Source organism: Dendrobates tinctorius, unplaced genomic scaffold, assembly GCF_039654945.1.
Source record: "Dendrobates tinctorius isolate UK_male_01 unplaced genomic scaffold, ASM3965494v1 ptg000254l, whole genome shotgun sequence".
Classification (NCBI taxonomy): domain Eukaryota; kingdom Metazoa; phylum Chordata; class Amphibia; order Anura; family Dendrobatidae; genus Dendrobates; species Dendrobates tinctorius.
The window spans coordinates 13,654,034-13,678,937 of NW_027361921.1; the positions used below are offsets into that span (position 1 = coordinate 13,654,034).

At 41.4% G+C, this 24,904-nt stretch overlaps 1 protein-coding gene across 2 annotated transcripts in view; it reads left to right on the plus strand.

Annotated features, from left to right (window-relative positions):
• The window catches only part of MFSD6 (major facilitator superfamily domain containing 6), a 171,049-nt gene that overhangs the window by 96,020 nt on the left and 50,125 nt on the right, over positions 1–24,904 (plus strand). For both annotated transcript variants that reach the window (XM_073558190.1, XM_073558189.1), the window contains exon 4: positions 21,266–21,427. In XM_073558190.1, the coding sequence (XP_073414291.1) occupies positions 21,266–21,427 (162 nt within the window). The remainder of the gene's footprint in view (positions 1–21,265; positions 21,428–24,904) is intronic.

The window sequence follows — 24,904 nt, forward strand, 5'->3', positions numbered from 1 at the left end:
GCTTCCCACATGTCCACCCATTCTTTAGTTTTTTCCACACCTTCACCTCTAACTGTTCCTTCCCCACCACGATCCCAGTCCTCTCTCCACACTCCCAGTGTCGAAGTGTCCCGCAGCCCCTACAGCAGTATTTCCACCACACACTACACAGATTTATAATGTGTGTATTTAAATAAAAATGACCAGTTTTATGGTTTCAAAGCTTTATTAAACAAGTTTATTAAAATTTTAAAAAAGTTTACTAAAAAAAACATTTTTCAATAAAAGTTAAATTATTTTACACTGGTTGTCTGTCATTTCTTTCTGCGGCGAAAAAGGTTAAATACAGGGTATTTAAAAGGTGAAATGGTATTCAAAACTAGGTATATAACTGTGGGTAAATTTTAGCTTTTTGCCACAGTTGTGTTCCTGGTTGTGTTTGAAGCAAAGTATTTCACCTAAAAAGTTGTGTTTATTGTTGGTGATTTCATAACAATGTACACAACTTTTGTTAAAAGGTTAAATACTTTGCATAAAACACAACCAGGTACACACCTGTGGCCTAAAGCTAAAAATAGAGACCATGACAAGATAGCCAACTTTGGTTGGCAAAGGTATATACTGTTGGTACAGAAGGTACACAAGTTTGGTTGGGCACAAATCTTTCACACTCTGTCATCCTGCCAGTGTACTCTGCCTTGAGGTGACATAAAGTATAGTGCAAAATTGTCCCTCATTACTGAAACCGTCACAGAACTTCTAGTGGTAATGTCATGGTAATCTTGCAAGGTGGTTTCTTCAGAGGTGTCCTCAATGGAAATGGGTTCCTTGCAGATAACAAAATTGTGGAGTACCACGCACGCTTTGATCACCTCGTCCACAGTTTCTGTCTTGAGGTTGATCGCAGTCAATAGGACCCGCCATTTGGCTGTCAGAATACCAAAGGTACATTCAACCATTCTTCTTGCTCTTGTGAGGCGGTAATTAAAAATGCGTTTTGGTCTTGTCAATCCTCTGCTAGAGTACGGTTTCAAAAGGTGTTCTGACAGCTGGAAGGCTTCATCCCCTACACAGACAAATGGCATAGGTGGACCAGATGTTTGCGGCAGCGGTCTAGGTGGTGGGAACTGGAAGGTGTTTCCATACAATTTACGCCCCATGGCAGACAGTTTGAAAACTTGAGAGTCATTGGAGCGGCCATAGGCCCCAATATCAACCGCAATAAATTTGTATTCCGCGTCATCGATGGCCATGAGGACAATTGAAAAATATTTCTTGTTATTGAAATATTCCGATCCCGATCCGGCTGGCTTTACAATGCGGATATGTTTCCCGTCCACAGCGCCCAAGCAGTTGGGAAACTGACATATCTGTTGAAGCTTGTCAGCAATTTCAATCCACCTCTCTGTTGTGGGCTCTGGTAAAAACTCTTCAGCTAAGGAGTCCCACAGTGCACGGCATGTGTACTTCACTATTCCAGATATGGTGGAAATCCCGAGTCTGTACTGGAAATGCAGTGACGAAAGGGATTCTCCAGTTGCAAGAAATCTGTGGGGAATTAAAAAACAATAAATTAGTTTTAAATCACAGCATTACATACCAAAACTGAGCTATAACACTTGGAGATACAAACTACCACCAACAAGATTGCAGTGAAAGTGTGCTCTGATGCGATCACATCCAATAAATGTGGCTTACCTTAAAGTCACCATCAGACGCTCTGTGGGTGAAACAGAGAAGCGGCAATAGGTGTCCGCTTTTCTTATGAGGTGTGCAATGCGCTCCACCAAGTAATCAAAATTCTCCATTTTCATCCTAACATATCCAAAAAATGTATCCGGGTTTCGTCGAAGGTCCATGCAGAGTGTAGAATAGACCCCACGCGTCATTCTCTTGGCTGTGATGGGGTGGATCCACAAACGTCGTCTACGATGCCTGATGCGCTGCTGTCTCGCTCTCTCCTTCTCCAGAACAATCACCCTCAAAACGATTCGCCTCCGCTATAAAATCCGCCAAATTCTTCAAAATATTTCCAATGACAACATCCATCTTCGCCAGTAACTTGCTCTTCTCTCCAACCTGCACTTTCTCCTCTACAACCTGTCAAAGAAGGGCTGTAGGAACATGCTATATATAGTTTTCCAGTAGCCAATCCCGTTCGGAAGGCCACAAGGGTCAATTTTAAAAACCGGATCCGGCGTAATCCGTCGAAAAACGGATAGAAAAACGGATGAACCGGATGAGACGGATCCGGTTTTGTCTGTCAAGAAAAAGACAGATCCGGCAAAAAACCGGATCCGTCACATCCGGTTTTACTAAACATTTGCCGGATCCGGCGTTCCGGCACGACGCTGGATCGCGCCTCACGCCGAAAACCTGAAGTGTGAAAGTAGCCTTAGCCACTCAATCTGCATCCATTCTGGCCCTAAAGACCAAATGTCACCTAGCCCAGCCTCATTTTCGTGTGAAAATTTACAATTAAAGGGAATCTTGCAGCTGGTTTTATGTCTAGGAGGTATTAGGAACTCTTTTCAGCCTCCTAATAGCATTTTAATGATCTCTGTGTCATATCTAAATGCTACATGTGTGTCAAAAAAACAATCCTCCCTGCTCACCCTGCTTGCAGTTTGCCAACTAGTCAGGGACCACATTTGAGAAAGCAGAAGCCAAACGCGCATCGGGGCAGAGTGGGGCATTCATCTCCATACACCATGCGGATCATATACACCGATTTGTGGCTATGAGTGACATTATTACATGTATGGCTTCTTTCTGTGGATGCCACTTGTGCTTTTCTGCTGTCTGAGTCTTCTATGTGAATTCACAAAATCTGAGTTGCTTGTGGTTTGTAATTACAAAGGCCTATCTATGGTTACTATTTCTGATCTTTTCTTCACCCTCCATCGCAATCTTATTTATGTTACTCATTTATATATCGCCATTAATTCCACATCGCTTTACAGACATTATCATCGCTGTCCCCGATGGGGCTCACAAACTAAATTCCCTATCAGTATGTCTTTGGAGTGTGAGAGGAAAGCGGAGAACCCGGAGGAAACCCATGCAAACACGGGGAGGACATACAAACTCCTTGCAGATGTTGTTCTTGGTGGGATGCTAACCACTGAGCCACCGTGCTGCCCATGTAGTAAAGCATTAATATGCTTTAGTTTATAAACTTATTCATCTACACTTGGCACCTGTTACCTATCTATGTAATTTCAGTACTTGGTGATTTATGCTCCCATGGATGATATTTTTGATGGATGTGAACATCCCTTTCTTGCTGTTCCTCCTTTGCTTTAAGACCTATTTTGTAATGTTATTTGATTTATTTATTAAGACCTAATAAAAAAACTTTTGTCTTTTATTCCATTCTAGTGGTTTATGGATACTCCACTTTTCCGTCTGTTTGCAAGTTCTAGGAGTGCTCCGCTATATTACATTTCTCATATTTCCCAATGGGGGAATGTTCTTATATTGATAAGTTCCTGACCCTATGTGCATTTTGAATATTTGGTTAGACTGTGACTGAAGGAATAAAAAAATATATGTTTCATCTAGAGGTGAGCAGGATGCACAGATGACATTGTGCTGGCCCTGGGTGATCAAAAGCCGATTCAGGGATGCCGGAAAGTAAGAGATTCATGAACTCCCATCCAGCCGCCATGTGGCACTGTCCTGGATGCTGGACCGGAGTCCTGTGAATCGATCCTTTCATCTCTAGTCCCAACTGTCCCAGATACATCAGACAGTCCAGGATTTGGGTCTACGTCCTGCAGTCTCAGGCGTCTGCTGCATGTCCCTTACTGCTCCTCTGACATCTCCTGCAAGAGGAGAAAGAAATGGTAAATGAACGTGGATTGTGCTGTGGCCAAATTTTGCTGGAAGTCCTAAGCTCTCTGCGTAATTTAACCCTATTTTTGTTCTTCAAAAAGTTGGGAGGTACCATAGTGATTTCATGATTTCATCTCTGCGGCCAAACAGTGCAGACTGGCACAGCGCTGGACCCGGGGTTGGTAACTAAAGCCCAGTTTTTCACAATGAACTGCACATATGGAAAGAAGTTTTTTCTTTTTCTTTAAATGCGACATTCCATTTAAAGATGGTGAGAGAGTGCTCCTGATACATCGTATGGGTAAATCCTGCCGTCCGTTTCCCTTCATTTGTGTTAACCCTTAATGAACAAGTGTGTATGAGAATTTTTATTGAGTGTTGTAACTTTCAACGTACACACCATGTAAATCCAGCTGTAGATTTTAACGACATATTGACAAGACCTGCGGCACCTGCAGGGACTTTTGCTCACAAAATTGGCAATGGTTGAGAGTCTTACCAGTGCAAACAACAAGAGTGAGGAAGTTCAGTTCAGAGGATGATGTAATCATGACCACCTCCTTCTTGGTGTATGTACACACTCTTTTATGTTCTTAGCACGAAGAAGCAGACATTAGATATATCCTTGTATACTCTGGCACACGATACATAGGCACGAGGCAGTGTCTGCTCCACAGCCAGAACTGCAAGGAACGAGTCAGGCCGGTCTGATAGGGCCGTACCTTGTAGAGAAGTGGAAAATGTATTCAGAATGTTACCCACCTGATTTTTATAATGCAAATCTGATTCCAAATGGAAATGGGTGAACATAGATGCTGAAAAACTTGAATATACCGTATTTATTTTTTTAACTTGTTTATTGAAAAACGATATTGCTCATTCAAAGAAGAGAGCAGGCATGGAACACTAATCCATAATTTACTCCGAGTAATACAGTGTACAAAAAGTATTTTACCCAAATAATTTCCCACAGGATCAATAAAGTGTATCACAGCGTATAAGTCTCCAGCCTATACAGTTCTGGCAAAAATTAAGAGATCACCGCACAGTTTCTTAAAAATCAGCTTCTCTCCATGTCTGACAGCCATTCCATTCCAGTGTCAGTTGAATTCTGTAAAATAATGCTTATCCTGTAAAATACTCAGGACTAGTTACCAGATAAAAATATAGTGGTTTATTTGGATTCTTCCATCAAAGAAAGGTTATTACAAAAAAAAGGTGAATAAAAATAAGTGAGAGATTGTCCATCAGTTCATAGCAAAGCAACGTGTATTCTTCTTTCTCTCCGGGATCTCACATGGCAAATGGCGTCTGTCTCTCAGTTCGGCTTCTTCGTAGTAAAGTAACATACCAGCTGTTATGTCATGTCATGGCCCAGAACAGATGACATCTTCGTGTCTGTCTCTCATGATGGTGAGGGAAGAAGAGCGACCTCTACAGTTAGCCATGAATTATATACGTCTCCTAAAGCACGTGGTCTCTACATATATGGAGCTGTCTTTCTACCATGACCCAAGCTTAAAAATAGCCTATGTCGTGTAAGCTAAAGCAATGTACAGAACTAAGTCTTATAAGAAATTAACGGATTATTAATATTTAACAATTCCCCCTTTTGAGGGAGACAGACATTAATTGGAACCCTCAAATATAACAAGATCTTTTTCTTCTTTTCTTCTTCTTTGACAAAATAATTTAATATCAATAATAATAATAATAATAATATCAGATTACCGTTATAAGTACTCAATGACATAATTGACGTGAATTCATGTTATGGTAAGCCGTGAGCAATATTCATATAAAATATGTATAATTATACTTCCCTAAGTCTAAATTGAAGCATCTCAGGTCCAGTCATCATCATCTGATGTCATCTGGTCTTCATTTTGATGTCTTCTGTCTTCTTCTTGGTTCTTTTAAAACCACAGTTTTTCTCTAGCATATAGATGTTGTAGAAATTGTGTTGTGTATCAAATCAAAGTCTATAGATGAAATGCAGCTTTAATATCTGTGCAGTGTCATCTTTAAAAACCTGGGCTTACATTGGCTCGCCTTGGATATTCTGGAATCCTCCATCGGTACTGGTCTTTGAACAGGTGTGACGTCTTTGGTCAGCAAAGCAAGGGTTAAAATGACTCTTCCTTGCTAAACATAGCACCATAACCAGTCCTTGTCCTAATGCACAGGACATATGTCAGGGTTAATTACCTTCATTGTTCACCAGCTTTACATTGACGCTTTTCAGGTGATTGAAAACCTCTGGAACTTGATAAGAGCGTGCTAACACAGTTCATCTCAGCATCATAGGATCATCGTCCTCTGGTTGTCAGGTTAGACACTTTAATCGTGACCGTCAGTGGTGGATACTGCACTCGTGACTGTCAGTGGTGGATACTGCATTTGTAATTAACACAGTATATTACTCAGTAATCATAGCTTTGTTACCTTCTGGGACTTCTGGATCGCTGCATTCTTCTTCTTGCAACTGATAAGAATCAATGAAGTTTAGAAATGTGAAAAGTCTTTATTAACATAATTTCAGTATCTTGCTTGAAGTCTTCATTCCCTAGTCTATACCAAATCTGGTAATTTTCCTATCCTATAATATCACAGCGTACCATAGCAATCAGTAATATCCATATAATTATCAGAATTTGTACCATATATAGATTTCAATATTTGAAATAATAAACCAATAATAAGTGATAATACATTATTATCCATATTTTTCATGTGATAGAACATTTTTATGTCATAGGTGTAATTACCTTTTTCAACCCATAGGTGTCACTGTGTTTTATGTAACCAGTGTTGTCTTCTTTATTAATAAGGAATATATTTATTATATTAATAATATGTAGGAATGTAAAGCCATGAACCAAAATAAGAATATATGAGTGAGCGAATGAATGAATAAAAGAATTGTTGCATATAACTCAGAAGTGAAACATTTTCCTTAGTAAAAGAACCATATAATTGCTATATTTAATGAAGCAATATTCTCAGTAGACATTACCCCACTAAATATTGGTGAAAGAATTAAAAATAATGAAAAATAAGAATAAAAATAAGAATAAGGCCTTTATGTTGATGCAGAGTAGTTATGTCTTCAGTAACATATACCCTTAATATTTCCATGATCTGGATTATTTCATAATTGTCATAAACTTGTGTTACCAAAATATTCAAATTATGCAACTTTGCATATAATATTCCTCTTACTGTAAAGAAATGACTCTTTATAATACTTATTATTATACCCAATACTTATACCATTATACCTTATTAATATTTTTTCCTATTAAAATGTGTGAAGAAGAGGTATTAATCAAATGTGATGATGTAGTCAGGATAAAAAACATATTTTCCCCCTTAATACCAAAAAATATTGTTTCATGAAATAATTCATTTATCAAAACCAAAATTAAAAATAATTCATGTATAAATTATGTGAATTTATACTTGCTTATACCATTATTTGTCTGAAGATGTGTAACCATTAAAATTAATTTGAATATCATAAAATTATCCTTTGGAAAAATTAATTTAAATGTAGTTTAAGATTAACACACTTGGACAGAGAAGGAAGGTCCACTATTCCCAGATGCAGCTGGTGAATACCAGGCTCTGTGCTGGTGCCTGTTTAAAAGAGCTAAAGCTGATAAGGAAAGAATAGATTTTCTTCATAAACTATTTTCTATTTTGTTGTGCGATTGCACTTATCCACAATTAACTAAATCAAGAAATAATTACTAAAGAACTATAGAAATATATGTTGTGTAGATAATATTTCATTATGTATCTTAATATTCTAATAATTTATCTGATCTGCATATTTCTCCTAAAGATAAAAGCTTTGGGGTTTTTTTTTTTTTCTCTCATGCATTCAGGATCCTGAGGCCTCATACAAACGTATCACATTACTCGCTCAGCAGCTGCTCATACACTCAGTCACTGTCACTCAGACTGTGTCACATATTTAAGTTTAAACCAAATACCTCACATACGAAGGTGTGATGAATACACGTATTTTAACCCAAATTATCCTAATTATCAATGCATTGTAAACTATTTCAATTTAGTCTCTTAATTTCTTTGAATATTCCCCAAATACACATGACATAAATATATGTATAGCTATACTTGACATTTAGGCCTGGAAAAAAAATTCCATTGCTTTGCAAAAGCTGAGACCCCTTTAAAAATTATTTCCCTAAGGAACAGGGACATAGTATACTGGTCTGGTATACTTATTATTAGAACAAGGTACAAATTCCACATGCTGTGGTAGTCATTTGAACCATGCAGTGAAGGCACACATACAGAACATATTTTAAAATGCAATTAGTTATTTCCTTTCAAGGGTTAGATATATGAAATCATGCAATTATTGCAACTTCCTGTGTAAATAAAGGCATAAATCCTTGGAAGAGAATTTTTCCCGATTAAGTCCTGCTTTGAAATGAAAATTCTAAGGAAACATAAAAAATAAGGTTAATATCATATTCATATTCTAAATATTATTACTGATGTAGATTTTAATTTTCATTAAAAAATACAGTTCTACTATTTCTACTTCTACAAACACTCTATATATACTGTATGACTATATATATATCCACAAACCATAAAACTACAGGATTATACTCTATAAAATAATTACATATAACTCACTAATTGTATAACACTGTTACACAAGATATATATATAATTACTTTTTCTAGCCAATTCCTACACCCATACTTATTTCTCTGCAAAAAATATCCTGAAAGGTTCTTGCCATTTTAAAGCTGATAGATTCTTGGAGCAGAGTATTCAGTTTACAGGCCATGATGTCACTCACCACCTGTTTCTGTCTGTCAAATTCGGCCATCTTGGTTACAGAAAGAAGATCAAAACTCATCATTTTTCTTAATTCAATTTGTGTCTTTTCGGTGTTCTTTTGCATCATTCCATATGGCTTATAACAAACATGTGATCTCCTTTGTTCTTCATATATTTGATTTTGGGGAAAACTCATTTTAGAAGGCTTTGCTAATACAGGCTTCTGATAAGATTTTACTCTGCCTGTCTTTACAAAATTAGCACGATTTACTGTCCTTTCACGATTCTCGTGTTTTCTGGCAAAATCAAGGGATTGCGCACATTCAAACAAAGAATCTTTTTGTGACGCAATAACACGAGATGCAGGATTTAAAAACCAAAATTTGCTTACAAAACTCCTTATGAGGGACGGTGTTTTGACATTCTCACTCAGCATTCTATACAAACGTTCATATATGGACATGAACGTAAAAATACATTCCTTCCGACCAATCCTTAATTTTTGAAGAATATCAATATCTGGATGATTTTCATTTGATGAACAAAAAATGAGAATTTTTAATCTGTCTTTATCAGTTAAATTCTCATGTGTTTCACCAGATAACTTTAAAGATAACCTCCTGGAAAAGGTTACAGGGATCCACATTTTGAACAACTGATTCTTCTCCTCGTTAGATAAATCAAATTTATCAACACAACTTTCAAAAACCTCAGAGTTTCTACAAACATGCATTTTGTTGTCATATGCAGGTATTATTTGGCATATCGTTAGCAAAGTTTTTCTTACTTTACTTCGGATTTGGGCCTGTGAGTCGTCTATTTTTAGTGGTCCGTCTTTCCCTTGTACGTCCTCTACGTCAGTTCTGAAGTCTCCTCCTACTTCTCCATCTTGTTCCACGTCTGCAAGGTCACCTTCAATGGCTGCTGCTACTTGTAACTGTTTCTCCACATTACAGTGAATCTCGGGAATATCACTATCCTCTACACAATCATTTTTGGATTTCTCTGACACAGATCTATGAAATATATCTACCATCTGTAGAATATTTTTTATTCTCTCTCTTTCTCTATTGAAAAACTTAGAATCTAACCTTTGATTCTCAAGTTCACACTCGGCATATAAACTTAGCCATAAAACTTCTGAATTAGAATTGTCTACAGACTTAAATTTCAATCTACTCTGCTTAGCATAAGAATTAATTACATCCATTTCTCTTACCTTGAAATTTCTCAGCTTGTTCCTTTGATGGACAACGCTGGGCTCTTGTCTTCACACGTCTTGGCTTCAGCACGTCTGGCACTTTGGCACTTGTAGTACTTCTCAATCTATCTGGCAATTCTTACTTCTAGGTTCTGTGTGATTCTTGTAAGTAGTGGAATTCCCAATAACTTGCACATATGATTTGACGTTAGCAAAGTCCAATCCCCCTTGTGGGCAAGTTGAGGGAAATCCGCAAAAAAGTACAAAAATGCAGATCTGGCTGGCTCTCCAATGTAAAATAATGCTTATCCTGTAAAATACTCAGGACTAGTTACCAGATAAAAATATAGTGGTTTATTTGGATTCTTCCATCAAAGAAAGGTTATTACAAAAAAACAGGTGAATAAAAATAAGTGAGAGATTGTCCATCAGTTCATAGCAAAGCAACGTGTATTCTTCTTTCTCTCCGGGATCTCACATGGCAAATGGCGTCTGTCTCTCAGTTCGGCTTCTTCGTAGTTAAGTAACATACCAGCTGTTATGTCATGGCCCAGAACAGATGACATCTTCGTGTCTGTCTCTCATGATGGTGAGGGAAGAAGAGCGACCTCTACAGTTAGCCATGAATTATATACGTCTCCTAAAGCACGTGGTCTCTACATATATGGAGCTGTCTTTCTACCATGAGCCAAGCTTAAAAATAGCCTATGTCGTGTAAGCTAAAGCAATGTACAGAACTAAGTCTTATAAGAAATTAACGGATTATTAATATTTAACAAATTCCAACCAGAGGACACCTCATTCTACTTAATGTGCTTCTGATTAGGTGATCACCTGAGCCAAATCTTATTTAACGAAGGAAAGTATAAAAAACCCTGCTGTGGTGTTCACAATCTCTTGCAATAAGACAAGCTGGATGGCAAAACAAGTGCTAGTAATATCCCAAAAGTAATAGGAATGAGAAAATAACTTCTAACCATGCCAAAGGAGTTGGAAAGAAAAGTCTTGAGTGAGGAAAAGAAGGGCCCAATTCTGGCTTTAGTAGCAGAGGGATACAGTGAGCGTCATGTTGTCTCCATCCTTAACCCCTTTTGTTGTGAGTTCATTTTACCCTTCACCATTGAGGTCTGATGAACTCCCTCTTCTGGTGAAGGAAGGTAGTGAGGCTGATTACAAAGCACCTGAGCAGAATGATGATGACTGGGTGACTAGAATTGCTGACTGGATATAAGGCAGCCGACGCCCTTCTGCATTGCGGGTGATTACTCTGAGGGATTCTTGGAGACCAGTCTGATTCCTGCTCCTCAAAAGCTAAGTTTTCTGCTCTACTTTTTGCATTTGTGTTTTGGTTTTGTTTTGCCTTGTTTTTCTGGATTTCTGCCTTTCCCTGCTGGGTGAGCTGAATTCCTTTTCGCTCTGTCTTCAGAAAATACCTGAGTACTGATATAGTCTTTTTGAAGCCTAGCGTCTTCAGGGCTTTTTTCCCTATCAGTCCCTTGGCTCTTGTTTTTGAGAGGGTTTTTGGCGGATTGCAGACAGCACCTTATCTATTCTGTCCTATTTAGTTAGCTTGGGCCCCATCATTTGCTGAGCCTATCTTTCGATCTGTGTGAGTGTTTTTTCTTCTTGCTTCACCATCATTATATGTTGGGGGCTGCCTATTGCTTTGGGGTCTGCTCTGGGGCAGTTTAGATTTCCCTTTCTGTCTTTAGGCTATGTAGTTCTCCGGCTGTGATCGAGGGGTCTAGGGCACCGTTAGAACCCCCCACGGCTACTGCTAGTTGTTGTTGTTAGGTTCAGGGGTCTGCAATCCGATAGCTGCCAACTTCTCTGGTTTTCTGGACTTAGCTAGTATTTCTGTTTTTGCCTCCTACGGTGACTCATTCATAACAGAATCACCTGCCATACCGCAGATCCTAGGGTACTCAATAGCAGGAAAGAATTGTAAAAAAAAAAAAAAGTGTGTATATTTTTTCCTCTATATCTCTGAGGCCGTAGGGGGAGTTTTTTTTTCTCTCAATGGAGATAAAGCAATTGTCTGATCGTGTGGAGCAGCTCGCTGCGGAAGTGCGGGCAATTTCCGCCGACCTTACTCATTAACATGCTGCTGAACCAAAGATCCATACTCCTGATGTGTTTTTTGGGGATCGATCTAAATTTTTGAATTTCAAAAATAATTGAAAATTATTTTTTGCCTTGAAGCCTAACTCGTCAGGGAGCTCCGCAGCAGGTTAAAATTGTCATCTCTTTGCTGCGTGGCGATCCCCAGGATTGGGCGTTTTCTTTGAAACCAGATGATCCTATTCTGACTAATGTGAACGCATTTTTTCAAGCCTTGGGGTTGTTGTATGACGAACCTAATGCTATTGATAAGGCTGAAAAGACCCTGTTGGCATTGAGCCAGGGTCGAGATTCTGCAGAATTGTACTGTCAAAAATTCTGAAAGTGGGCGGTCCTTACTACCTGGAATGATAATGCCTTGGCAGCTCTTTCGGAAGGGTTTGTCAGAAGCCGTAAAAGATACTATGGTGGGATTTCCTGTTCCCTCTGGTCTTGACGATTCTATGTCATTAGCCATTCAGGTTGATCGGCGTTTACGTGAACGCAGGACTGAACGAGAGGTGTTGCCACCTGTTGAACAAGTGTCTGAACTTATGCAATGTGATAGTTTTGTCCAGGGAGCAACGTCAGGAGTTCAGAAGGCGTAATAAGCTGTGTTTTTTGTGGAGATGACTCACATGTTATTTCTGTCCTAAACGAGAGAAACGTTTTGCACACACGTTTTCTGTGGGTGGTGGTCAACCTAAGTTTCTTCTGGCAATTACTCTGATCTGCTCCCTGTCCACATTTTCCGCCAAGGCTTTTGTGGATTCGGGAGCAGCCCTGAACCTAATGGACTTGGATTTTGCTAAACGTTGTGGATTTCCTATGACACCTCTGCGGACGCCTATCCCTTTGAGGAGGATTGATGCTACTCCTTTGGTGAAAAATAAACCTCAGTTTTGGACCCAGGTGGTAATGCGGGTCGCCCCAGACCATCAAGAAAATTGCAGATTTTTGGTGTTGCATAACTTCCATGATACCATTGTTCTGGGGTTTCCCTGGTTGCAAATTCATAATCCAGTTTTGGATTGGAAATCTGTGTCTGTGGTGAGTTGGGGTTGTCGGTTTGCCCTTAGTGAGTTTCCGGTTTTTTCCACCTCCTCAGTCGCATGATGTTCCTGACTATTTGGCGGACTTTTATGATGTATTTAGTGAGAATGAGTCTGCGTCTCTGCCTCCTCATAGGAGTTATGACTGTGCAATTGAACTGAGCCCGGGGTGTAAATTTCCCAAGGGTCGGCTCTTCAATTTATCTGTACCCGAGCACGAGGCTATGCGATCCTATATTAAGGAGGCGTTGGAGAAGGGTCATATTAGACCATCCTCTTCACCCTTAGGTGCCGGTTTTTTTTTCGTGGCCAAAACGGATGGTTCATTAAGGCCTTGTGTTGATTATCGTGCCCTCAACAAAATTACTATTAAATATCAGTATCCGTTACCCCTGATTTCGGATCTATTCTCTAGAGTTAAAGGTGCTTGCTGGTTTACCAAGCTTGACCTCAGGGGGGCGTATAATCTTATCCGCATTAAGCATGGGGATGAATGGAAGACTGCGTTTAATACTCCGGAGGGACATTTTGAGTACCTGGTGATGCCTTTTGGGCTCACTAATGCCCCTTCTGTCTTCCAGTGCTTCATGAACGACATTTTCTGAGACTTTGTGGATAAATTTTTGATTATCTATCTGGATGATATTTTGATCTTCTCCAAGGATTGGGATTCTCATGTGGAACATGTTCGGACTGTGTTCCGGATCTTGAGGGAGAATTCCCTGTATGTCAAAGGATCAAAATGCCTTTTTGGGGTACAGAGGATTTCATTTTTGGGATTTATTTTGTCTCTGTCAACTATTGAAATGGACCCGGCCAAGGTACAGGCCATTTATGATTGGGTTCAGCCCACTTCTTTGAAGGCCCTCCAGAATTTTTTGGGTTTTGATAATTTTTATCGGAAATTTATAGCAAAATTTTCTAGTATTGCCAAGCCATTGACTGATCTGACTAAGAAGGGTGCTGATGTGTTGAATTAGTCTCCGGAGGCTGTTTCTTCCTTTCAGGAGCTGAAGCGAAGATTCACTTCTGCCCCAGTTTTGCGGCAACCTGATGTCTCACTCCCGTTCCAGCTAGAGGTGGACGCTTCTGAGATTGGTGCAGGAGCTGTTTTGTCCCAAAAGGATCCTGCAACATCTAAAATGAATCCCTGTGCTTTCTTTTCCCGAAAGTTCTCTCCATCTGAACGTAACTATGATGTGGGGAATCGGGAACTGTTAGCCATGAAATGGGCATTTGAGGAGTGGAGACATTGGTTGGAGGGAGCTAAACACCAAGTCGTGGTCCTCACTGACCACAAGAATTTGATTTACCTGGAGTCGGCCAAACGCTTGAACCCTAGACAGGCTAGGTGGGCCTTGTTTTTTTACACGTTTTGATTTTGTGGTCTCTTTTCTTCCTGGCACTAAGAATGTCAAGGCAGATGCCCTCTCTAGGAGCTTCTTTGCTGATTCTCCTGTGGTGACCAAGCCTGCTACCATCTTAGGCGAAGGGGTAGTTCTTTCTGCCATCTCGCCCGATTTGAGACGTGCTCTGGAAGAGTTCCAGGAGGACAAACCTGAGCGTTGTCCCAGTGGAAAGTTGTATGTTCCTGACCAGTGGAAGAAGAGAGTGATGTCTGAAGTTCATTGCTCTGCATTGGCTGGTCATCCAGGTATTTTTGGTACTAGAGATCTGGTGAGTCGGTCTTTTTGGTGGCCTGCCTTGTCTCGTGATGTCAGGAATTTTGTGCAGTCCTGTGGGACTTGCTCCCGGTCTAAACCTTGTTCTCGCTCTAGTGGGTTGTTGATGCCTTTGCCGTCCCCAGGAGGCCATGGACCCATATTTCAATGGATCTCATCTCTGATATGCCTGTCTCTCAGAGAATGACTGTTATTTGGGTGATTTGTGATAGGTTCTCTAAGATGGTTCATCTTGTACCACTCCCTAAGTTGCCATCTTCCTCTGAGTTGGTGCCCCTGTTTTTGCAACAGGTGGTTCGCTTGCACGGGATTCCTGAGAACATTGTATCTGACAGAGGAGTTCAGTTTGTGTCTAGATTTTGGAGGACTTTCTGTTCCAAGCTGGGAATTCAGTTGACCTTCTCCTCTGCTTTTCACCCTCAGACCAATGGGCAGACGGCGAGAACAAACCAGACCTTGGAGTCGTATTTGAGATGTTTTATTTCCGCTGATCAGGATGATTGGGTTTCATTTTTGCCTTTGGCCGAATTTGCTTTAAATAATAGAGCTAGTTCTGCCACTTTGATGTCACCTTTTTTTTGTAACTTTGGGTTTCATCCTCGATTTTCTTCAGGGCAGGTGGAGCCTTCTGCCTGCCCAGGTGTTGACACTGTGGTGGAGAGAATGCACCAGATCTGGGACCAAGTGGTGGATAAGTTATCTCTCTCCCAGGAAAAGGCCCAGCGGTTTTCCAACCGACATAGGACCATTGGTCCCCAGTTTAAGGTTGGTGATATGGTTTGGTTATCATAAAAAAATATCGCTATGAAGGTGGCTTCTCCTAAGTTTAAGCCTAGATTTATTGGACCTTTCAAGATTTTGGAGATTATTAATCCAGTCTCTTTTCGTTTGGCTCTTCCTGTCACATTTAAAATTCATACTTACGATTGTAGTCTCTTCTGTCTGCTTTCTTCTGTCTGCTTTCTTCTGTCTGCTTTCTTCTGTCTTTCTTCTTTTTTTCAGCAGACCCAGCATGGAGGAGATCTGTCAGTGTGACTGCTCTGCAGGAATCCTCACCTAGTGTGAGGACCTGCAGATCAGTCACACATAGGTCAGAGACTCGTGACAGACAGGTCACAGAGCGGTCATACCGCTGCTGTGACCTGTCATTGGTGGGATCGATGATCACATCAATCCCACCAATCAGAGCTTTTCCTGGTGACCCTGGCAACAACCTAGGATCAGTGTTCACAGCTCCGACCCTCGGCAGGTCACCAGCAGGGCAGAGCACGGTCATGTTGCAGCTGTGCCCTGTGATTGGCACGATCGACGATTACATTGATCGCACCAATCAGCAGCTGCAGGCCTTTCCCTAGGCACCGGCCTTTGATGGGTGCTCTTACAGCACCGATCCTAGGCTGGTTCCGGCAGGGCACAGCGCGGTAACACCGCTGCTGTGCCCTGCAATTGGCGCGATCGAAGTGATAGTCGATAGTGTTAATCTAAGCAATTTTGGCCGATGCTAGTGTTGCCAGGCACCGGCCTAGGATTGAGTACATCGATACTCGATCCTATCTGATTGGCTGAAACTATGAGAGAGGCTGTGATTGGCTGTACAGAATTGAACAGCCATTCACAGCGATCGGGTGGGCGCGGCACAGCCCGGGATGCCGACATCTTCCTACAGGTAAGATGGCGTCAGAATTTTAATGTGATCAACGCGACTTAAGTCGCAGTTTCGCATTAAAGGGCATGACGTACTATTTCGTCCATGGGAATTAAGTCCCATGTCACGTGGATGGAATAGTACATCCAATGGCAGAGTGGGGTTAAAATTTCTAAGACTGCAGTCCATTTCAACAAGGTCAAGCAACAGATATGGGGACAGCAAAGCTACAGATCGGCAAAGGGTGAAAACGACTTTCCACTGACCGGAATGACCTTCATCTTATTTGAATGTCACCCAGCAACCGCAGGATGACATCAAGTGACCTACAAAAGGAATGGCAAATGGCAGCTGGGGTGAAGTGCATGGCAAGAACAGTTTGTAACAGGCTCCTAGAGGCAGGACTCAAGTCATGTAAAGGTGGAATAAAGCCTTTCATCAATGAGAAGCAAAGGAGAGCCAGGCTGAAGTTTGCCAAAGACCATAAGGATTGGAGTAGTGTAATCTTCTCTGATGAGTCTAATTTTCAGCTTTGCCCAACACCTGGTCATCTAATGGTTAGACAGAGACCTGGAGAGGCGTACAAGCCATAGTGTCTTGCACCCACTGTGAAATTTGGCGGAGGATCGGTGATGATCTGGGGATGCTTCAGCAAGGCTGGAATTGGGCAGGTTAATCTTTGCGAAGGATGTATGAATCAAGCTGCATACAAAGTTATCCTGGAAAAACAGTTTATTCCTTCTGCTCAGGCAATGTTCCCCGAGTCTGAGGACTGTTTTTCCAGTAGGACAATGCGCCATGCCCCCAGCTAGGTCAATCAATGTGTGGATGAAGGACCACCACATCAAATACCTGTCATAGCCAGCCCAATCTCCAGACCTGAAAACCTCTGGACAGTAATCAATAGGAAGATTGATAGTCACAAGCCATCAAACAAAGAAGAACTGCTTACATTTTTGTACCAGGAGTTTCATAAGGTCATCCAAAAGCAGTGTGAAAGACTGGTGGAAAGCATGCCAAGACACATGAAAGCTGTGATTAAAAATCATGGTTATTCCACAAAATATTGATTTCTGAACTCTTCCTGAGTTAAAACATTAGTATTGATGTTTCTAAATGATTATGAACTTGTTTTCTTAGCATTATTTGAGGTCTGCAAGCACTGGATTTTTTTTTGGTTATTTTGACCATTTCTCATTTTCTGAAAATAAATACAAAATTTACTGCTTGGAAATTTGAAAACATGTCAGTAGTTTATAGAATAAAAGAGCAATTCACATTTTACTCAAAAATATACCTATAAAGAGAAAAGTCCGACAAACTGAAAATTTTGCAGTGGTCTCTTAATTTTTGCCAGAGCTGTATATAGATGTCAGTGAAATTTCTCACGGTGATCTGCTGTGAATACATTGAGCATGAACTGCAGTCACCCTATCACTGGCATTTTCCTACTGTACAGAGGTCACGGCAGTTCAGGCTGTGAGAGAGCACAACCTCAGTAACGTCACCGCTAATCGCTGAAGCTCCACTTCCAGCGTCTCCTCATTCACCTGTGGTTTTCAGCTGGGGCATTTGCATCTTGGCACCGTCCAGGTTGAAACCGGTTTCTAACCCAGATATGTATTACTGCGTGGGACACAACGACGGACAGGTATGGTATATTGTTGATTATTTTACTTTTTTTTTTTTTTAACCGGAGATCGAGGTCTTCGCAGGAATTAGGCGTGGTCATAAGTATGGTTTAATTAAGAATATTAACCCCTTCTAGCTGATGGAATAGTACGTTAGCTGGCTTTATCCCCCGCTTTGAGGTGGGCTCCGACGGTTTTCAACAGCTGACATGTGCCCGCAATAGGCGCGAGCGGAATAGTGATCCGCCCGCGCCTGTTAAGTAGTTAAATGCCGCTGTCGAACTCTGACAGCAGGCATTTAAATGCATTTCCGGACGCTGGTCCAGAAATACGCGCAGCGACTACCCCCGTCACATGATCGGTGGTCATCGCTGCATTGCCATCAGAACCAGAGGTCTCCTCGAGACCTCTATGGTTGTTGATGGGAGATTGCTATGAGCGCCACCCTGTGGTCATAGCAATGCTGTAATTCAGCTACATAGAGCTGATCTATGCATTACCTCTGTGTAGCAGAGCCTATTGCACTATAGCAGCTTCTAGCCTCCTAATAGAAGCATGCCAAAAGTAAAAAAAAAAAAATGTTGAAAAATAAAAAAAAAACATAAGTTCAAATCACCCCCCTTTCGCCTCAACCAAAATAAAACAATAAAAATAAACCCTACACATATTTGGTATCGCCGCATTCAGAATCACCCGATCTATCAATAAAAAAAAGGATTAACCTGATCGCTAAACGGCATAATGAGAGAAAAATCAAAACGCCAGAATTAATTTTTTTTTGGTCGCCGCGACATTGCATTAAAATGCAATAACTAGCGATCAAAAGAACATGTCTGCACAAAAATGGTATCATTCGAAACGTCAGCTCGGCACGCAAAAAATAAGCCCACACCCAACCCGAGATCATGAAAAATGGAGACGGTACGGGTCTCGGAAAATTGTGCAATTTTTTTTTTCACTGCTTAGATAAAAGAGAACCTAGAAATGTTTGGTGTCTACGAACTCATAATGACCTTGAGATTCATAATGGCAGGTCAGTTTTAGCATTTAGTGAACCTAGCAAAAAAGCCAAGCAAAAAACAAATGTGGGTTTGTACTTTTTTGTAATTTCACCTTACCCGTTTTCGAGTACATGACATGGTAAAACCAATGGTGTCGTTCAAAAGTACAACTTGTCCCACAAAACATAAGCCCTCACACGGCCATAATGACGGAAAAATAAAAAATGTATGGCTCTGGAAAGAAGGGGAGCGAAAAACGAAAAATCGAAAAAAGCTCAGTCATGAAGGGGTTAAAGGCATCTTCTGTGTCTTTATTTCAATTAAAGGATTTTTTACTGGGTGTCTGTTTTATTTACAATTTGACTGAGGTTAGTAATCAGGGCGTCTTATTGACGCCTCTCCATTACTGACCTCGGGGCTTGATGTCACAAAGGAGACATCAACCCTCACAACTATTACCCCACTTGCCACCACTACAGGGCAAGTGGGAAGAGCGAAGGCTAAGTGCCAGAATTGGCGCATCTTAGAGATACGCCTTTTCTGGGATGGCTGAGAGCTGATGTTTTTAGCAAGGGGGGCCAGTATCCATAGCCCCTTCCTAGGCTATTAATATCAGCCCGCAGCTGTCTGCATAACATATGCTGTTAATTATAGGGGGACCCCACGTCACTTTTTTTTGGATCCCCCATTTTAATAGGCAATTAAGGCTAAGTATACAGTTGGGAGCTCATATTAATAGCCTGGGAAGCTCCATTGGTATTACTCCCTTCCCAGGCAATAAACATCTGCCCCCAGCTGTCGGCTTACCCTCTGCTGATTACTAAAATTGCGCAGGTGCCCATGCCTTTTTTTCAGAAAAAATAATCTTTTATTAAATACATGTCCTGTAATTTTCACACACACTGTACTAATTGTATTTGTTACTGATATTATATACACATAGAATATATATTCTATCTATTCTATCCTATTCTAACCTTTCAGTGTGATTTTACTGTATGCGCACACAAATTTGTCAGCTTTTCTTCTATCTCTGATATATTATTATAATCAGGAATTGTTTACCTAACATATGGCCAGAGCAATGAGTTTGCAGGACACTGTTTATTTTCACTCTTTAGTCAGCCATTGAGTTGCTCAGGCATTGTACAATCTCACACCTTGGTCGGCCAATGTTTTTACTTTGTACGCGTCACTAATTCAATTATACTGTACTAATCCCAACTATCAGCTGATAATGACAAGACATTATGGTTTAAATATTGGAAAATCACAATAATAAATGGGCTTCACATTCTGGTGTACCTGCATTTTTTTTACTGCATTTTTGCGCTTACGCATTGCTTTCTATGGGTGAAAAAAAACTGACATGCAGCAGTTTTCCAAATCAGTCAGGAAAAAGTATGGGTGGATGAGTTTTCTGAAATCTCATAGGCTTTGCTGGTACTATATAACACACCTTTAAAATTTGCATTAAAAAGCAACAAAAACACAGCTTTTAATGTTGGATTATATATATTTATTTTTTTTTAACGCCGATTAAGATCATGTAATGATATACTGTATTTTTCGGATTTTAAGATGCACTTTTTTCCCCAAAATTTTGGGTGATAATGTGGGTGCGTCTTATAATTCAAACATACCTTACCGGCTGTGTTTGAGTGGGTTCACAGTGTCGATCCTGGCAGAGGCAGGAGTGGAATGACACTGGGAGGCTGAGGTTGGGAGGAGGTGGTTTTTGTAGGTGCGTCGCTGCGGGCATTTAGTGGTGTGGGGGCTCTGCCGGCATTGGTTTACATTGCGGTGGACTCTTTGAAAATGGCTGCTGGTGGCGACCCATGTGCTGTTGGAGATCTGGACGCCGAGATTTCTGCTCCGAAATCTCCATCTGTGCATGCACCGCCCCTGGTTGCTATTTTCCCAGAGTTGACCGCAGTGTAAACTATGGAAGTGCGAGGGCTCGGGGCTTTAACAAAATGTTGGCGGAGACCCCGCACCACCGAATACCTGCAGCGCGGCACCTCCAAACACCTCTTCCTCCCAGCCTGGAGTCCGCAGCATCGACCCTCTCCTGCCTCCTGGGACCCTGCTCCACTGCAGCTGCCACCCACGGGAAGCAATAAGACTCACAGATTATAAGAAGCACCACCATTTTATTAGTTTTTTTTTTCCTCTTTTTTCCCAAAAAATTTGGGGTGCGTATTATAATCCGGTCTGTTTTTATAGTCCAGAAAATATGGTATAATAATCAATTTGGTTTCTACAGTTGCATTAACACAGTATTATTACATGATTATGTTATTATTCTTACAGGTGTGACCCATGCAGCCGTATGGGCAGCTTGCATTTCTTATCTGAGTGCGGCAGTTCCACCAGCATTACGGACTTCTGCTCAGGGAATCCTTCAAGGCCTTCACCTTGGACTTGGAAGAGGCTGTGGTGCTATGATTGGAGGTGTATTGGTCAATTTCTTTGGTAAGAATTTGCTGTTTCAATAAAGACATGTCTCATTTTAGCAATCACTGACTTGAACTCTTCAAAGGAATACGTGGATTTTGTCCGCGCTGCCCAAATGATGAAATTCCAGAAGGCTAATAAAGTTTGACAGTGGTTTATTCTACGCGTTTCAACGTTTTTTGCAACCTCTTCTTCAGGAAATTCCACCAGGTAGAGGTTGCAAAAAACCTTGAAACGCGTAGAATAAACCACTGTCAAACTTTATTAGCCTTCTGGAATTTCATCATTTGGGCAGCGCGGACAAAATCCACGTATTCCTTTGCAGAGCTCTGTTTCATATAGTCGGTGACCGACTTGTAGATCTGCAGCAGCCCTTATCTATACATGCTTTGAATACCTACTACCAGGTGAGCAGTTTTTTGTCAAACCGCTTACTGTATTTGTGGGATAAGACCCTATATTGCGCTTGTCTCCCTCTTTCCTCCCAATACTAATGACTTGAACTCTTAGCATGTTCCATCAAAGGCCGAGGTCACATTACTGTATCACATCTGATGGGAGAGCATAGATGCTATATGCTAATAACACTCAGCTCCTGCTGTGCTGCAAGCGTGATCAGAGTGTCAGCGCTCTGTGCTACGATGCTCTTGCATGAAAGGATCGCAGCACAGCTGCGGAGGAGATGGAGAAATTAATTTCTCCATCGCCTCTGCTGCCAGCGTCAGTGGGAATCTCACTGCACTTGGGTGACATCTGAGTGCAGTACAATGTTTCACATGCACCCCTAGTCTTATATGGGTGCATGCGATCCCAATTTTGCATGCAATTGCATTATGCTGTGCTTTTTTTTCTCCGTACGGTCATGATCCAATCGAAGCTGAGGGAAAAACGCCATTGACCACAGAAGCATAGGATTACATTGGTTCGAACGCAATCCGATTTTTAATCAGATTGCCTTCACCTGATTTAATTGCAAGTGGGAGCGAGCCCAAAATCCACTTTACATTTCCTTCTCCACGGCCTGTACCACATCATAGAGAAAATACAGTATGCACTACTGAAGATGGTGCCAAAGTAGGTTCCCACACTATATACTTGTGTGTATATATATATAATATATAAAGCTCAAGTGTGTGTGTGTGTGTGTGTATGTGTATATACAGTGGGGCAAAAAAGTATTTAGTCAGTCAGCAATAGTGCAAGTTCCACCACTTAAAAAGATGAGACGTCTGTAATTTACATCATAGGTAGACCTCAACTATGGGAGACAAACTGAGAAAAAAAAATCCAGAAAATCACATTGTCTGTTTTTTTTTCATTTTATTTGCATATTATGGTGGCAAATAAGTACTTGGTCAGAAACAAAATTTCATCTCAATACTTTGTGATATATCCTTTGTTGGCAATGACAGAGGTCAAACGTTTTCTGTAAGTCTTCACAAGGTTGCCACACACTGTTGTTGGTATGTTGGCCCATTCCTCCATGCAGATCTCCTCTAGAGCAGTGATGTTTTTGGCTTTTCGCTTGGCAACACGGACTTTCAACTCCCTCCAAAGGTTTTCTATAGGGTTGAGATCTGGAGACTGGCTAGGCCACTCCAGGACCTTGAAATGCTTCTTACGAAGCCACTCCTTCGTTGCCCTGGCGGTGTGCTTTGGATCATTGTCATGTTGAAAGACCCAGCCACGTTTCATCTTCAATGCCCTTGCTGATGGAAGGAGGTTTGCACTCAAAATCTCACGATACATGGCCCCATTCATTCTTTCATGTACCCGGATCAGTCGTCCTGGCCCCTTTGCAGAGAAACAGCCCCAAAGCATGATGTTTCCACCACCATGCATTACAGTAGGTATGGTGTTTGATGGATGCAACTCAGTATTCTTTTTCCTCCAAACACGACAAGTTGTGTTTCTACCAAACAGTTCCAGTTTGGTTTCATCAGACCATAGGACATTCTCCCAAAACTCCTCTGGATCATCCAAATGCTCTCTAGCAAACTTCAGACGGGCCCGGACATGTACAGGCTTAAGCAGTGGGACACGTCTGGCACTGCAGGATCTGAGTCCATGGTGGCGTAGTGTGTTACTTATGGTAGGCCTTGTTACATTGGTCCCAGCTCTCTGCAGTTCATTCACTAGGTCCCCCCGCGTGGTTCTGGGATTTTTGCTCACCGTTCTTGTGATCATTCTGACCCCACGGGGTGGGATTTTGCGTGGAGCACCAGATCGAGGGAGATTATCAGTGGTCTTGTATGTCTTCCATTTTCTAATTATTGCTCCCACAGTTGATTTCTTCACTCCAAGCTGGTTGGCTATTGCAGATTCAGTCTTCCCAGCCTGGTGCAGGGCTACAATTTTGTTTCTGGTGTCCTTTGACAGCTCTTTGGTCTTCACCATAGTGGAGTTTGGAGTCAGACTGTTTGAGGGTGTGCACAGGTGTCTTTTTATACTGATAACAAGTTTAAACAGGTGCCATTACTACAGGTAATGAGTGGAGGAAAGAGGAGACTCTTAAAGAAGAAGTTACAGGTCTGTGAGAGCCAGAAATCTTGACTGCTTGTTTCTGACCAAATACTTATTTTCCACCATAATATGCAAATAAAATGAAAAAAAAACAGACAATGTGATTTTCTGGATTTTTTTTTCTCAGTTTGTCTCCCATAGTTGAGGTCTACCTATGATGTAAATTACAGACGCCTCTCATCTTTTTAAGTGGTGGAACTTGCACTATTGCTGACTGACTAAATACTTTTTTGCCCCACTGTGTGTGTGTGTATTGTGGTGTAGTTACCACTTTGTCAGCTAGGGGGCGCTGTGTGGGTGTCCCAGGACGGGTGTACAGGCACATTCAGTGTGGTAACAGGAGCAGGGTCCTAAATGACCATTATGGGTCTCAAGGTGGGTGGCCTTGGGATGTAGGCTCCAGGGTGTATTGATCAGCAGAGGTACTGCTGATCTTTCTGTTACACTGTGTCAGGGAAGCCTGTGTGTGTCTATACAACCTTTAGTGATGTCATAGCCATGTGATCACCTGTGGGTGTGGTTACAGGGCTATGTAATTGAGGTGTTTGGCACATGTGAGAGAGTGTGAGGGAGTCTGTCTGAGTGTGGACAGACTTCCATGTGTCCAGGCGGGACACTACAGAGGTTGTATATGAGGAGGACTACAGCTCCCAGCATGTGCTGAGACTCTCAGTCCGAGTCTGAAGCCACGGACATTTCTGTTCCTTTGCCTGAAGTGAAGGTTACATTTCAGTGTTATGCTGTCTATGGTTTATGGAGTAATAAACCTGGTGAAATTTTAAAGGAACGTGCCTCATGTTTGTTTCCCGCTGCACCTAAGCGAGTCGAATCCCTACAATTGGTGACAGACTGCGGGCAGCGACTCCCAGAAGCACGTGTGGCAGTGCTGGCGATTCTGAGCCAGGAGAGCAGACTGTCTGACAACCGTGAGTAATACTGACCGAGGTCAGAGAAAGTGACTATTAATATTTG